Genomic DNA, 16,394 nt, shown 5'->3' with positions numbered 1-16,394 from the left:
TCTGTGTCCCGTCTTCGTCATACTCTGCCAGTTAGGGATATTTAAAGAAACTTATTTTTAAGTTATGTGTATTACAGTGGCTTCAGAGTGTTACTTTCCATCAGTGCTGTGTAATAAGGTTTCTGATTAATATTTATAGTTGCTTTATATCTTTCTAAAGTAAACCTCTGATATGAACAGTAATCTAGCCAATTGTCATACAATTCAGCATAGGTGGAAATTATTTTTTAAGGGGAAGGTAGTTGTTACACTACCTTTGCAAGAATGCAAATCTGGTATAGATACTATATATAATAATACTGTATTCAGTGACTACTTGACAGTTTGCAAAGCCTTTTCATGTATGCCACCTCATTGATTCTTAAAATAATCCTATTTGTAGACATAGAGGTATACTATCTTCAGATTACAGCACCATTTGTTAAAAAGACTTTCTCCATTGAATTGCCTTTGTAGCTTTGTCAAAAATCAACTGATCACACTTATAGCATATTAAGAAGTAATACTTATGACAATATTAACACAAACGATGGGGCTATATTGAAGCAAGGAAATGATATCAGAGACTAACTTGAAGAAATGAATAGTATCAGAAATATTAAATATGTAGGTTAATATATTTTTTATCCTTTTTCCTCTTAACTTTTTAAAAAGACATAAGATTGTATAAAGCAATAATATAACACTGTATTGAGTTGATAATATATAGGCATAATATATATGACAATGATAGCACAAAGGAGGAAGAAAGGAATGAAAGTTATACTGGAGTTTTCTATATTTGTTTTAGAATTGAATTAGTATTAATCTGAGGTAAATTGTGATAAATTAAGATACTAATGTATTATAGTGATCTCTAGAACCACCACTAAGAAACTCGAAAAAGTACAGTTGACCTTTGAACAATGCAGGGGTTAGAGGTGCCAGTCCTCTGCACAGTTGAAAATCCAAGTGTAACTTTACAGTTGACTCTCTGTATCTGCAGTTCTGCATCCGCAGATTTAACCAACCAGGGATCATGTAGTACTATAGTACATATTTATTGAAAAAAATCCACGTATAATTGGACCTGCATAATTCAAATCTGTGTTGTTCAGGGGTCAACACAAATTAAAATTAAAATGGTACACTAGAAAACATCAATTTATTACAAAAGAAGGTGGTAAAGGAGGAACACAGGAACAAAAAAGACATGTGATATATAGAAAACAAACAGCAATAAATATAAATCCAACAATATCAGTATTAATTTTAAATGTGAATGGATTAAACACTCCAGTCAAAGGACAGAAATTATAAGACTGGATGTAAAAACAAGATCTAACTACATGCTGTCTGTAAAAGAGACACTTTACATTCAGAGACAACAATTTTGGAAAAGTCTCAGCTGTTTCTTCTATACTGCTATAGTCTGAATGTATCCCCTATGTTTCATATGTTGAAATCCTAAACCCTGAGTATTAGGAGGTGGGACTTTTGGAGGTGCTTAAGCCGTGATGGTGGAGCCTTCATAAATGAAATGAGTGCCTTAAAAAAAGACCTCACATTTCAGATAGCTCTGAGAAACTGCTCCAAAGAGGTAGTGGGGAAAGGTCAGTATATATGTGATTTTGGTGAAGGGGGAGTACCTGCAGTTAAGCACACATTTTTTGCAGAAGGTTTCTGCTAGTCACGAGGAGCAGACGTCACCACAAAGGATTTTAGTGCTTTTCTAGATATGAGGAGATACAAGAGTTGGGCTCATAAAATCAGCTCCTGAAAATATCTAACTATCGGAAGACCTGTTCTGCTAGTTTTTCCCAGAGCACAGGGTGCCTCATTTCTGCTCTCCACACTGAACTCCTTTCAGGGGGTGTCGAAAGTCAGCAGCTGCAGCAGCACATGACTTAATCCTTGTAGAGGTAGCTGGCAAGTGCTAATGGCAAGTGCCAGTTTGTAGTTGACAGCGCCCACAGCCTAATACCAGAAATCTGTGAATATGTTATGGCAAAAGAGACTTTGCAGATGAGATTAAGGATCTTATGATTGGGAGATTTGCCTGGATTATCCGGGCGGGCCTTATTAAAAAAAGAGAGAGAGAGAGACCTTACAGAGATCCCTTGCCCCTTTTACCATGTGAGGACACAGTAAGAAGGTGCTGGCTATGAGCCACAAAGAGGACCTCCACCAGAATGAGACCATGCTGGTGCCTTGATCTGGGACTTTCCAGCCTCCAGAACCCTGAGAAATAAATATCTGTTGTTTATAAGCTGCCTGGTCTGTGATATTTTGTTATAGCAGCCTGAACGGACTAAGACACACACCATTCTCTCCTTATTTTCCTCTGTAATTCTATTTACACATATGTTAAACTGATATTGCATCAAAGGCCTCTGATGTTTTATTTAAAGAAAAAAAAATTTCTCTTTGTACTTCAGTTAAGTTTCTTGTGACCTGTTTTCAGGTTCACTAAATCCTTTCTTTTGCTGTGCCTAATCTACCATTAAGCCTAGTCAATACTTTGAAAATACATTTTTAAATTCTAGAATGTTCATTTTCTTTAGAATTTTCATTTTTTTGCTTATATTTTTCATCTTGTCACTCATTTTGTCTGTCTTTTTCCTCAATGCTATAACATTTATTATAGTTATTTTAGAGTCTTTACTAATTCCAACATCTGTTTTTCAATAGCCTTAGTTTTCTGACAGCCATCTTGTATTGACTTTTTGCTCTTGATTATTAGATATATTTTCCTGCTTCTTCGCGTAGCTTAGAGTTTTTCACTGGATGCTGGACATTGTGTATGAATAAAAGCCTGATGTTGATAGGCAGATGTCGATTCTACTCCCCGCCTCCAAAGAGCTCATCCTTTCCTCTATCTGGCAGGTAGAATTAGTGTCTAGTTTAGTCAATCAAATCAGAAGTCAAGAGGAATCATGGCTGAATTGCAGCTTCAGTTATCTCAGTTCTCTTCTTGGTTTCAAATGTCTTAAGAATGGGATCAGCCCTCTCTCTTCAGCAGGGCTTAGTGATTAGGGCTTACTTGCTGCCATTTTCCAGTCCCTTCCCCAGCTTCTCATGCTGTTGCTTAAACACAGCAAAAGTGACATGAGTGAGAGTTGGTGAACTGGAGGGATTGGTGGCTTTTAAGATTCCATTCCACCATGCCAGTTCACGTGCCATTTTTACAAGTAGTGCTTTCTTCTCCTGGTCCCAATGAAGTTGCTTGTGTATGACTGGCTTACTCTTCCAGCCACTGTGGCCAGACTTGGCAGTTGCCCTCAGGGATGGAAGTGGCCGTGTCTTGGTCTCTACCCTGGCAGGGCTCATTGCTCATTGGAATTTAGTTCCTTTAAACTTCTTTGTGTTTACCTCTCTTTTATGGCATTAAAGAAAAATGGCATATTGTTAAGCAAATCAGGTGTTTTCTCTTTATTGTCATAGGAATGGTGGTCTTTTGAGATCTTTTATATCCTCATTAGAAGTGAAACCTTCTGTGCTGACTCTTGAATAAATAATATTGAAAAAAAAGGGAACACTGCCTTGGTGATCATATCTTACCATTTTTATTCTTAACCTTTTTTTTTAATAAATAAATTTATTTATTTATTTTTATTTTTGGCTGCATTGGGTCTTCGTTGCTGTGCACAGGCTTTCTCTAGTTGCGGCGAGCGGGAGCTACTCTGAGTTGTGGTGCGCGGGCTTCTCATTGCGGTGGCTTCTCTTGTTGCGGAGCATGGGCCCTAGGCGTGCGGGCTTCAGTAGTTGTGGCATGCGGGCTCAGTAGTTGTGGTTCGAGGGCTCTAGAGCACAGGCTCAGTAGTTGTGGCACAGGGGCTTAGTTGCTCCGCGGCATGTGGGATCTTCCCAGACCAGGGCTCAAACCCATGTCCCCTGCATTTGCAGGCGGATTCTTAACCACTGTGCCACCAGGGAAGCCCCCTTAACCTTTTTCATAATGTAGAGTAGGGGTCAGCAAACCTTTTCTTAAAGGGCTAGATAGTAAATATGTTGGGCTTTGCGGACAGAGTGGCAAAATCGAGGCTATTATGTAGGTATTTATATGACCATTCAAAAGGTACCATTTAAAGATGTAGTAAAGATTATTCTTAGCTCATGAGCCATAGAAAACAGGTGACCATAGTTTGCCAGGCCCTGGTATAGAGACAAATGATAAAACAATTTGACTGTTTTGATGAACTAAAAGCAAGCAAATATCAGATACTTTTTTTTTTTTTTCGCGGTACGCGGGCCTCTCACTGTTGTGGCCTCTCCCGCTGCGGAGCACAGGCTCCGTACGCACAGGCTCAGCAGCCATGGCTCACGGGCCCAGCTGCTCCGCAGCATGTGGGATGCCCCCGGACCGGGGCACGAACCCATGTGCCCTGCATCGGCAGGCGGACTCTCAACCACTGTGCCACCAGGGAAGCCCCAGAAACTTTTAAGAAATTAAATTCTAAGGAGTTCTTTGGTACACCATCTACCACTGTCATCTACAATAATAAGTACCAAAAATGATGATCCTGAACTGTCAAGACAAGTTTAACTTTTATTTAGTGTAATTGAATTGCATAATAAATTTTAGAAAAATGTTTATCAGAAATATTTTAAAGTTTATATGCCTGAAGAGTTAGTTGTAGCCATATGGAAACCTTCATTCAAAAAGCCTCATTCAGGGACTTCCCTGGTGGTCCAGTGGGTAAGACTTCGCCCTCCCAATGCAGGGGGCCCCAGGTTCGATCCCTGGTCGGGGAACTAGATCTCACATGCGTGCCGCAACTAAGAGTCCACATGCCGCAACTAAGACCCGGCACAGACAAAATAAATGAAGTAAATAAATAAATATTATAAGGGAAAAAAAGCCGCATTCATTCTACCCAAGTATTCTACTATATATTGAGCATTAACAATTTTTATAAAAATGCTTTGACCCTCAAAATGGGTACAATCCAGTGGAAAACAGACACTTAGATGTAAATATAAATACAAGGTAGTGATTGCAGTAATGTAGGTTTGCACAAGGTGCCTCTGTAGGGTTGGGGAAAGGTGGCAGGGAAGACTTCAGAGAGAATATGATGCTTTGCTGACTCTTGAAAAGGAATTAAGATTTTGTCAGGTAAACATTTTATTTATCCAGTATTACCATATTGTTGAATTGACTCTTTCAAGATCATTTTAGAAATGGTTTGACTATGAGGAAACAAACTTAGAAACTCATTCTCTCCTTATCTGATTACATACCTGTGAAATTTAAATGATAGTAGGTAAGCAGCTTTTTGTGACTGTTTTAAGAAACCAGTTATCACTCTGTAACATGTAGTGACTAAATGATGGTTTAGCAAGAACAATTTAATTTCAGCTTTTCTAGAAGTTTATTGCTGTTTTAAATCACTTTTAAAATCTTGTCTCCACCACAGGTTTTTTAAAAAGCATTATAATTACTATAGGAAGAATATTTCAAAGCAGAGACTTTTCTTTTTAGATACTTTATAGATTCAGTAGCTAGTAGGATGGGTGAAGAATCACAAGAATTTTTACTTAGGGTTGGGAGTAGAATTTAAAGGGACAAATCAGACTTTTGTTAAAGAGAATATAGTGTTGAGTTATTTATGTATTCAGTTGTAGCATGTTAATATGCTAGTAAATCTTTTTCTAATTCCTGGAAAATTGGTTACCTTCATGAAAAAACAACTGATCATTTTTTAATTTGCCTTTTTAATAAAGCTCCTCTGGAGATTATATTTTACTGAATTATTGAATACAGGTTTTATTGAGTAGGTAATAAGGATTTTTAGTTTGTGGTAAACAAAAGCTAATAGTGTTTTGAAGACCTAGATATTGGATTTAGTAGATTATTTTCCACAGCAAGCAAGCTGAAATCCTTTATAACATTGATGTTTGATATATAATTTTACAAAAAAGTTTTTTCTCTCTGTATTTTTCTTTTAGCTTTTATTAAGTAACAGAATACATATTGAGAGCTGCAAAAATATCTATATTTGTATCTAATAATTCTGATACCTGGAAAAACCCAACAGAATTATTTAAAAAGAAACAACTACCTGCAGAAAGATGATTATTACAGCTTACCTTTATTAGCACCCTCCTCCTCACAAAAAACCTGAAAGAACTTTACAGCAATAGGGGAATGATTGGATAAATTATGAAGCAATAGAATATTATATAGCCATATAAAGGTTGTAATTATTAACACCAGTAGAAACATGGGGAAATGTTTACTATAATCTATTTTTAAAGAAACAAACCTGAATACCAAATTGTTCCACTGTAAGATACCAAGTTGGAAAATGGAAAAATGAGTAACCGGGATCTTTAGCTAATTTAGATGCCCTAAATACTGTTAGTGTTCCATTCTATTGGTTCCTAAATGCAGTTTTGATTCTCTCAGGTATGATGATCAGGAGAGATGGGTGAATACAAAAGAGAAGGACTGAAAGTCAGTAGATAGCTCTTATTTGCAAGATTTTCTGTATAAGAAGACAACTTTAAATGTTTATATTTGAGCCTTCATACATTTCCTGAGTCCGCATTATGGAAATAATGTTATTGCCTACCTCTTCTCCAAGATTTTACAGTATTTGATCTTATTATTAATTGCGTGATTGTGAATGCTAAATGTGTTGTGACTTTATTTTCAGGATAAGGGAGATCTTGAAGGCATCTCGAAAATTGCAAGGTGATCCAGATTTGCCGATGTCTTTTACTTTGGCCATAGTGGAGTCTGACTCCACAATAGTCTATTACAAACTTACTGATGGATTTATGCTGCCAGATCCTCAGGTCAGTTTTGGGGCAACTATCAGTAAACATTGAAAAAAGAAGGAAGTTATGACATGATTTTAAGTGTGAATCAATCCATTCACAGAACCATCACTTCTTTTGCAATATGAACATTCAAGAAAAAAAATGACTTGGTTTTTCATACCTCAGAAATGGCTATGTTCTGTTCAAAGTAACATGTTCCTAGCTGTTTTCACAAAAATAATTTGACTTCCCTACTCTACAGAAAATTTCATAGTTTCCCAGAGTACTTCATGAAGTCATGATGCATTTAATGATTTGATGAGTAACTGGGATGGAATGTAAAGGCTTATAATAGTAATAGTTCTGAGAACACTTAAACACTTCTTTAAGGAAATGTTAAATTGGTTGACATTTTGACAGGAACAATTTAATAAGTAAATGTGTTTTATATGATTTCTTTACATATATTGTTGGCATAATTGGCATAATCACATTACATATCTTCCTAGTTTTGCTTTTAAATTACATTATCTATTGGGGAAAAGGTCCATCCTTATCTTTTTTTTTTTTTTTTATGTTGCAGAATATTTCCCTTAGAAGATGACACCTATACTTCCCGATGCTTGCTTTATTCACACAAGATTGGATTGAGACCCATCAGCCTGATTCATCTTTTATCTCAGAGATAGTCAGGGTTGACTTAGCTGGTCCCATTCCATAAGTTTTCTTTTTGAAGAATAAAACTTTCCCAGATAGAAGAATTTATTTTATTCAGAAATATAGGGTAGTTGCTCTAGAACTTTCTCATCTGGAGACAGTTTAATTATAGTTGTATACAAGTTTATGCCTAGGGTGTGTTCAGAAGGGTAGAACATTGTTGAGACTGCCACCTCTTTCCCTTACTCAACCCTCTCAGTGCCTTTTGGTCACTACAGCTAGCCTGGAATGGCATTTCAGGTACACCTTGACACCTGGAGAGTTTACTTTAGTCTGCTTTTTCATCCCCAATAGAAAGTATTCTTTCAATTGGTTTTTTCATGTTGCAATTACTGTCACTTCCCTCTTTGGTTGACTTTAAATCAAAACTAAAAATATGCTCATCCAGAGTGTAAAATTACATGTCTAGATTAATAGGGACCAGAGAATTGCTACCTACAAGAGTACTGGGTCTTTTTCTTCTGTTCTTATTACCACCACCTGTACTGTATCATAAGCTAGAATATTATAAGAGAGATAGTAGGGGACAGTGTTAACCTTAAAAACATCTTTCTTAAGTAAACCCAGTTTTTCCACTTTTGTTAATACCTCCCAATTAAGTTGCCTAAGGTATAAACATATATGCCCAAAGATGTTTCAAGTGACATTTTGGGGCATATAATAATCCAAATTATAAATGACTTAAAAGTTTAAGGCAAGGGTCAGCAAAATTTTTCTGGAAAAGGTCAGAAAGGAAATATTTTAGGCTTTTCAGGTCATATAGGCTTTCTCACAACTTCTTAGCTCTGCTGTTTGTAGGACAAAAATAACCATAGACAGTATCTAAATGAATGGATATGGCTGTATTCCAATAAAAGTTATTTGCAAATACAGGGCCATAGTTTGCCAACCACTGGTCTGGGGAGATAGTCAATGAACATATATAGCTAATGAATGGTGTGTTATGTACCCATTAAAAATTAGTAATTACCGAAAAACATGAGAAAATATTTAGTAACAAAAAGCAAGATACAAAAGTATATGAATGTGTATGACTATGGCTATAAATAACACACCAAGTATATAATAAAAAGATGACAAAATAAATTACTAACTGATTATAATAGGATGGCAGGGCAGGAAATGGATGACTTTGTCTTTCTTCAATATTTTAGTTTTTCTCTATTTGTATTACTTTTATAATAAAAATGTTTTAAAATAAAAAAGTGTCCTGAGATCTATATTAGTTATCTGTTGTTGCATACTAATATCACCACAAACTTAGCAACTTAAAATAGCACACATTTAATATCTCAAATTTGGGTCCTTTGTAAGGTTGCAGTCAAGGTGTTGGCCATGGCTGCAGTGTCATCTGAGGCTTCACTGGGGAAAAACCTGCTTTTTCACTCATGTGGTTGATAGCAGCTTTCTGTTCTCTGTGGGCACTTGTACTGAGGGCTTCAGCTTAGTGGGGTGTTGGTAAGAGGGCACCCTCTTTGCCACATGAGCCTTGCCAGCACAACTGGTTGTTTCCTCAAAGCCAGTGAGGGAGAGAGAGTCAGCAGGATGGACCTCCTAATATCGTGTAATGTAGTCATGTACATCCTGTCACCTTTGCCATATTCTGTTGGTTAGGAGCAAGTCATGGCTAATTACGCTGGGAAACAACAATTACAAGAATGGAAAAATGACCAAAAGTAGGAAAATTACAAAATTGTATAAAGCATCATTCTTGATCTATAGTAGTTCCTGAACTCCTTTCCTTTGATATTTTTTGAATTTTACTTTCCTTCTTGATGGAAGGTCTTGGCAACTCCTTCAGACTCCCTCTGCTTCCCTAGAAGGCCCAAAGATGCACCAATTCAGAACAATATGGGTTTCTGTAACCCTAGTCAGCAATTTGCAGATCTAAGGATCCTAAAACAGTTTATGATCAGTTCTTAGCCTCTCTGCCATTTGATTCCTTTTGAGGGCTTTCATTACAGTGCTAGAAAAACAGTCTGCGTTTTCAGAAAGAAATGTAAGGCTTAATGAATGTTAGATTTGTGTGTCAGATCTGGTGACCAGTGGGCCCCTATGTAACTACAAGACCAGAAGTGTCTTGACTGTGAAAGGAGCTTTCTTACAGAAATCTTTAAAACTAGGTCTTAATCTCACTGTATGTCCTGGGATGTCTACTCTTTTTCAGAATGTTCCCTGTGTACTTGACCGAAGTTGTTCTGTCCAAAGCCAGCCAGATACCTGCTAGTGTGAGTAATGGTCCAGGACAGTTTGGAAATGGAGATGACCCGCCTCTGTCAGTCTCGTTTTAGTGAAAAATAGGTAAAGTGATTTCTTTTGCCTGATCAAGTAACTTTGTAATTGCATTTACACTTGTCTTTCTTGTTAGGCTATGGACTCCTTAAGAACAGAACAAAGAACTGTATCTTTAAAAAATTTTTTTAGTTGAAATATAGTTGATCTGCAGTATTATATTTTATCAGTAGTTTCAGGTGTACAACATAGTGATTCAATATTTTTATAGATTATACTCCATTTAAAGTTATTACAGCATGATGGCTATATTTCCTTGTGCTGTACATGTATCCTTGTTGCATATTTATTTTACATATTTATTTTATTAATCCCCTACCCCTGTTTTGCCCCTCTCTCCTTCCCTCTCCCCACTGGTAACCACTATTCTGTTCTCTGTATCTCTGAGTCTGTTTCTGTTTTGTTATATTCACTAGTTCATTTTATTTTTTAGATTCCACATATAAGTCATAACAAACCATGTCTTTTTTTATACATCTGTGTATCCCACCACCTTCCACAAACTGGCATATACATAGTGCTCAATAAATATTTGGTGAATGAATGAATGCTGATTGTAGACTTGTTTAATGGTTTACTTTTTGCCTGAAGGCAAACTAAAATGATCCATTTGGACACCAGAGGGCACTGCTAAATAAGCACAAAATTTTCAGACTTCAGGAATGAATTAACTTGAGAAGTGGTGCTCTTGAAAGTTTATTTTCAATCTGTGGGAAATAGCATAAATAAAAATATAAGTAAGTTTTATGTGCTCATACCCCCCTCCCTTTTTCTTTCTGGCATAACTCTAAAATTACGCTGTCTACTGACATTAAATATGTGACTTGATTCATGCTTTACTCAAAATATAAATCTATATTTAAAAATCAAAGCTTGGGGCTTCCCTGGTGGCGCAGTGGTTGAGAGTCCGCCTGCCGATGCAGGGGACATGGGTTCGTGCCCCGGTCCGGGAAGATCCCACATGCCGCGGAGCAGCCTGTCCGGAGCCTGTGCTCTGCAACGGGAAAGGCCACAACAGTGAGAGGCCCACGTACCACAAAAAAAAAAAAAAAAAAAAATCAAAGCTTGTTTGGGGCCAGGGTGGGTGGATGTTTTTTCCTAGATTATGGTTTTGTTCATATCCATATGCCATGATGCGTTTCATTTTTTCCTTGCAAAAGCCCAATGTATTAGATAAAATTTCAAGAGCAGATCACCTAGCAACAGATCCCAGCTGTGAAACACTCATTGAACTGGCTAAATCCCAGTGGTGAGAGACATAAACTGCTGCTGTTATACCTATAAACTTTTCCGTTAAAGGGAAGCCCCTCTCTAGATGGGAGCAGGGTGGGGGAAAGGGTATGCAATGATTCCTCTCTAGTGCTGTCTTTGCCTGTGTATTTTGGGGTCCCTAGTGAGTGCACCCTCTGCGCTGGGATGGCTTAGTAGAACGCTGAGTGATCTAGGTCCAATGACTCCAGACTGACTTATTTTGCTCCCTTGCCTGGGCCCCTCTAGGAGAATGTGTTCCTAAACACCACAGGTCTCTTGTGAAGAACATGAGGGTGGAGGCACTTTGGAATTCTAAGCTACAACTAGAATAGAATAATAATCTACAAAGTTCATGTAATCTGCGGTTTTTTAAAAAACTGAAACAGCTTTACACTTTTATATTCCTGGAACCAAGTGACTTAACCAAAACTTCATGATATTTCATCTTTCTGAGCATTTTAGTTCTGAATTCCTCTCTGAGGTCACTTTTTCCATTGCAGCCCCAGCAGGAGGCCTTTCACTGCTGCAGCACAGTGGTTCCTGCCAAAGTTTATAGTTCTTCTAGACAGAAGCACTTTACTCATCTGCTGTATTTTACCTTGACTGTTCACATATGCAGAGTAGTGTCGTATTCTGAACAATCAGTACAATTTTCCCTCCTTTCAGACCAAGAGCTGTCCCATTCCTTACCACCGACACTCCTACAGCCTAATCGGCTTAATGATCTTTGAGTAAGAACTTGCTTGGGCTAACTAAGGGAAGAGTGTGGGGAAATCACGTGACTTATTGGACAGGTCTGCTTTTAAAATGTTTAGATGATTCTGGAAGATTAAAAATCAATTTAACTAAAATCAAACAAAGATTGGCTTTTTAGATTGCAGAGTACTAAATGGAGGTACTATTAAGGAAGTATTTAATTAAAGTTCATTAATTTATTAACATGCTAATTTATCTTCAGACATTAACTGTGCTTAGATGACTGTGGTAAGTGCTGAAGTAACAAAGGTGAATGAGATATGACCTGTGCTCTCAAGGAGCTCAGATAGCCAATTACAACTCTCCTAGCCAAAACTCTAAAAGACTGTTGCCAATGTGAGTGAGGAATACCCGTCATGCAGTGTATGAAGTCTGAAGTTTATGCGGTTTACTTAACGGTGAAGGGGTTCAACAACTTTTGGTAAATTAAACAATTTTCAAACAATCATTGTATGTATATTATTTGTCCCATAGGACTGAACATACAGAGAAACATTACACAGTGCACCTCTCAAAGACTTATTTTCTGGCTTAAAAGGAGAAAATCTATGTGTACAAGATAACTGAGAATGTTACAAGGCAGTATTACATATAAATGCTAAATGATAGTTGTAAAGCAATTTATTCACTACGAAGTACTTCAGTACTCTTTATTTTGATTCTCACAACAGAGCTGATATTATTTACTTGCTATTATTAATTTATTATGCTTATTCAGTAGGTGGAGAAATTAGGGCACCAAGTGGTTAAGCAACAGCTTCATGTAGTAGCAAGTGAGTGGGTAATGAGGACTAGAGCCAGGTCTCTTAATATCTAGCCCCCTGTTCTTTTCAGAGTCTTGTATGGTGCAGAGAAATATATTAATGTGTGTCAAACAGGCCTTGGGAAGAAAAATATTAGCTCTACTTAGTCCTGGAGGGAGTTTGTTTTTGTTCTTGTTTTTTTTTAGCGGTACGCGGGCCTCTCACTGCTGCGGCCTCTCCCGTTGCGGAGCACAGGCTCCGGATGCGCAGGCTCAGCGGCCATGGCTCACGGGCCCAGCCGCTCCGCGGCATGTGGGATCTTCCTGGACCGGGACCTGCATTGGCAGGCGGACTCTCAACCACTGCGCCACCCGGGAAGCCCGTGGAGGGAGTTTTTTAGTGATTTAGGGATCAGTTACATTATCCTCTTGGACTCTTGAACAAATGTATCAAAATGTCAAGCTGTGTGCGGGTAATTTGGAAAATCATATTCATAGGCAATATATTTATAAGTTTTATTCCAAAGAATAAATACGATCATCTCCATGCTGTTATGTAGGCAAACCTAAAACAATAATTAATGTTAAATGAGAAAGAGCTCAGAAAGTTTCTTTGCTTGTTGGAGCTAAATTTTGTGCTGGTACAAAGAGTAGACTCAGGGAATTTTTAAATGATGATTTCACACTCAATGAGGAAGGGTCTTACACCATAAATATCCCCCAGATATGCTTGCTATTGCTTAGAATCCCACCGTAATTTTATTTCTTAATCATGAAGCCTTGATCCAATTTAATTTGAGAAGCATTTTTGCAGGACCCCATGGAAAGGCCCAGTGCTAAGATTTGGGGGGACTACAAGCCCAAATATTTATTATTAGAGAGTCAACAGATAAAGTTAACCAGTTGAATTGTTATATGAATTTCTAAATGTTTATTCTCAATTTCTGTACTTGCCTAATTGCAGACCAGCGGTATCTTGTGGATTGACACCTGTGTACAGACCACACTTTGAGTAGCCTGTGTTAGAGCTCAGATGAGAAGTGATGAGAGCCTGAAACCCAACAGTAGCCCAGGTATGTTAGGATGGGCAAGATTATGATGCTGCTGGTTTACAACCTAAGGAATTTCCCAGGTGAAATCTGCAACTGGCTCCTGTAGAGAGAGCAAGGAGAGACTGAAGAAAGAGGCAGGCCACTTCTATTGGTAGGTGGCAGTTTTAATAAGCAAGGGAACTTACATACAAGGCTTATCTTGGGCAGCCGCAAGATAAGTAGATCTCTGTACCCACCCTCCAGGATCTTAAAAGTTTATATAGAGGCCTTAACTGGATTCAGTCATGTATTCAGTCCAGATGGTCTCAACAACACATTACTATCTCAAGGCTGCATCCTTGAAAATGGCTCCCGCTGTGGGAACTGTGGGCAGAGCATACGTTATAAGGACAGGGGAGGGGTGAGAAGCCTCCAGTTGCCCTGGTCCAGCTCGTGGGTCAACAGGGGGTCGTGTCCTCTTGTAATCTTTTCCAACAGATTCAGTAAAAGCCAGTGAATTAGTAAAACTTATGTTTATTTCTTGCTCACATTGCAAGTCCTTGTACATAGACTTGGAAACTGGAAATCAGATCAACAGAACCTCCAACAGCTAGAATGTTGCTGGTTCCAATGGTCGGAAGAAGAAAGTGCTGTAGTGTCACATACAGCAATTGAATACTCCAGGAGAAGCAGCATGTCATCCCTGCCCACATTTTTTTGGCCAAAGCGAGTCACATGGCTGGCCATGATGAACTTCAAGAAAGAGGAAGTGCAAGTCCACTGTGTTCCTGGACTGAGAAGAGGGGATAGTCAGAGAACAGCACTCCCAGGTAATGAAAAGCAGAGGAAAGGTAGCAAGGAGGTAAATTTAACAACTGATTAGCTGTGGGAGCAAAGAAGGAGGGGAAGTTAAACCTCAGACTATTCTGAGTCACTTACTTATATGTGAATGGGTTTCAGGTTGCAATGGGGAGATAGTGAGAGGACTTTATAAGAGGGACACAGAGGTGGGAAAAGGGCCGACCTAGGGGCTGAGGGGCAGAGGGGAGTTTGGAAGAGAAACTTACCCCGCTTTTATTGTCAGGTTCTAGATTTAATAGCTGAGCTCCAAAGGGAGATCTTTTATGTAGCAGGAACCCAGGATCACTGTAGACCTTACTCTTCTCTCTCTTCTGATGCACCATGGGCTGTTGCACAGACTATGTTGTCTGGTCTTTACTTCCTAAGGATGGGGGAATGGGGGGAAGTATTTGTGCCGGTAGCGTGGGGGATTTAGTTGAACCCTGCAAGAATATTTCTGAAGGAAGCTGGTTAAATATGGATGCGTGGATGGGACTGGGTTTGTGAGGAACTGGGGGCTTTTTTCGGGGGCCGGATTATTATCTAATGAGATCACAAACCTGGGGTATTCATGTAGATGTAGGGGGCTTTCAGAGTGTGTTAGCATGGGCTAGGGAGAGAAAGTTGGGAGTAGACACCAGTCCAGGGATTCCCATCAGTCCATGCTGGCATTGGTTGAATTGAGTATCATCCCGCAGTGCTTCTATTCCACCTCAGTCACCGCTGTGTCCTGATCTCTGGCCACAAGATCTTTCAGTACTCTTTCAATACTCTCGGGCACTTAGAAAATATTTCGTTCTTTCCCTGAACTCCATGGCACGTGGGGGGAGCTTTTCGGCCATCTCGGGTCCTCTCCGTCCCGATATGCTTTCCTAGCCAGACGTTCTTCTCTGCTGTCTCAGTAAAATGCTAGGTGAACGACCATAAGGGTCTGGGGTCTGTGAGGTTTCACCCGAGCCTGGAGGCAGCAGCGGGTGGCTGGGGGACGGCTGCTGGCCACAGATTCTCATCTTGGATGAGAGGATTTCCCCTGGAGTGTCTACTGTTTCTCCTCTGCAGTGGGAACTCAGCCAGAGGGGGTCAGGGCAGAGGGAACGGAGTACAGGCCTCTGCTTAGTGACCCAGTCAAGGGTCTAGCTCTTCTGCTTTTGCTCTCACCTCTCCCCGCCACCAGCTTTTTTTTCTTTTTTTCCTAGTTTTATCTTATTTTAGGAGTAGGAAAATACTATGACCATTCCCAGATCTATTTTTCTTCCAAACATATTGTTTTTGCCAAGATTTCACGTTTTGAAACTCAAAAGGCAAGAATTTTCCTCTTTTGTTCTGTAGTATAATCCCATCCCCAATGCAGTGTGCCAAGAAAGACTGTATGGGAAGAGGTTCACAGGTAACAAGAATTACTGAGAAGGGAAAACATTTCAGTTAATACATCAAAATATTATCCTTCTACATTTGCCAACAGAAGGTGTTAATTATTGTTAACATGTATATTTATACTCACAAGAACTACATAATTTCCTTAGTGTATATCATATCTTACCAATCAGACCGTACCCTACCTATTGGCAATATAGTACTTGGCACAGGAATTCCCTGGCAGTCCAGTGGTTAGGACTCAACACTTTCACTGCTGGGGCCCAGGTTCAATCCCTGGTGGGGGAACTAAGATCCCGCAAGCCACCAGGCATGGCCAAAACAAAACAAAACAAAAACAGTACAAAAAAACACTTGGCACAGAGTAAGAGCTCAATAAACGTTTTCTTTGATCACATTCGAGTTTATAAATGGACTGCTCCTTACCCAGTCCTATCCCTGCCATTCTAAGGGATAAAACTGCCTTTCTGCCCCGTCAACCACCTGTAGAAAGGGGAGCCCCATGTTCCATGGGCCACAAGAAAGATGCTATATGCTCTTGTAAACATGCTTATGCTATGAGATACATTATATTTTGATCCTTTCCCTTAGTAGTTTTGAGAAATCAAGACAGAGGTTTCTAAACAAAATATATCCACTTAATATTT

At 38.9% G+C, this 16,394-nt stretch overlaps 1 protein-coding gene across 4 annotated transcripts in view; it reads left to right on the top strand.

Annotated features, from left to right (window-relative positions):
* Positions 1 to 16,394, top strand: part of TSEN15 (tRNA splicing endonuclease subunit 15) — a 538,803-nt gene that overhangs the window by 29,690 nt on the left and 492,719 nt on the right. For 3 of the 4 annotated variants that reach the window (XM_073803611.1, XM_033853568.2, XM_073803605.1), the window contains exons 4-6: positions 6,639 to 6,780; positions 9,629 to 9,762; positions 13,467 to 13,575. In XM_073803611.1, coding sequence (XP_073659712.1) covers positions 6,639 to 6,780; positions 9,629 to 9,688 — 202 coding nt within the window. In that variant the 3' untranslated portion in view covers positions 9,689 to 9,762; positions 13,467 to 13,575. Of the gene's footprint in view, positions 1 to 6,638; positions 6,781 to 7,327; positions 8,667 to 9,628; positions 9,763 to 13,466; positions 13,576 to 16,394 lie in introns of those variants that run through there. The other variant, XM_019952179.3, reaches the window with a different exon arrangement.

Source organism: Tursiops truncatus, chromosome 1 (genome assembly GCF_011762595.2).
Source record: "Tursiops truncatus isolate mTurTru1 chromosome 1, mTurTru1.mat.Y, whole genome shotgun sequence".
Taxonomy (NCBI): domain Eukaryota; kingdom Metazoa; phylum Chordata; class Mammalia; order Artiodactyla; family Delphinidae; genus Tursiops; species Tursiops truncatus.
This window is presented reverse-complemented; position numbering and strand designations above follow the sequence as displayed.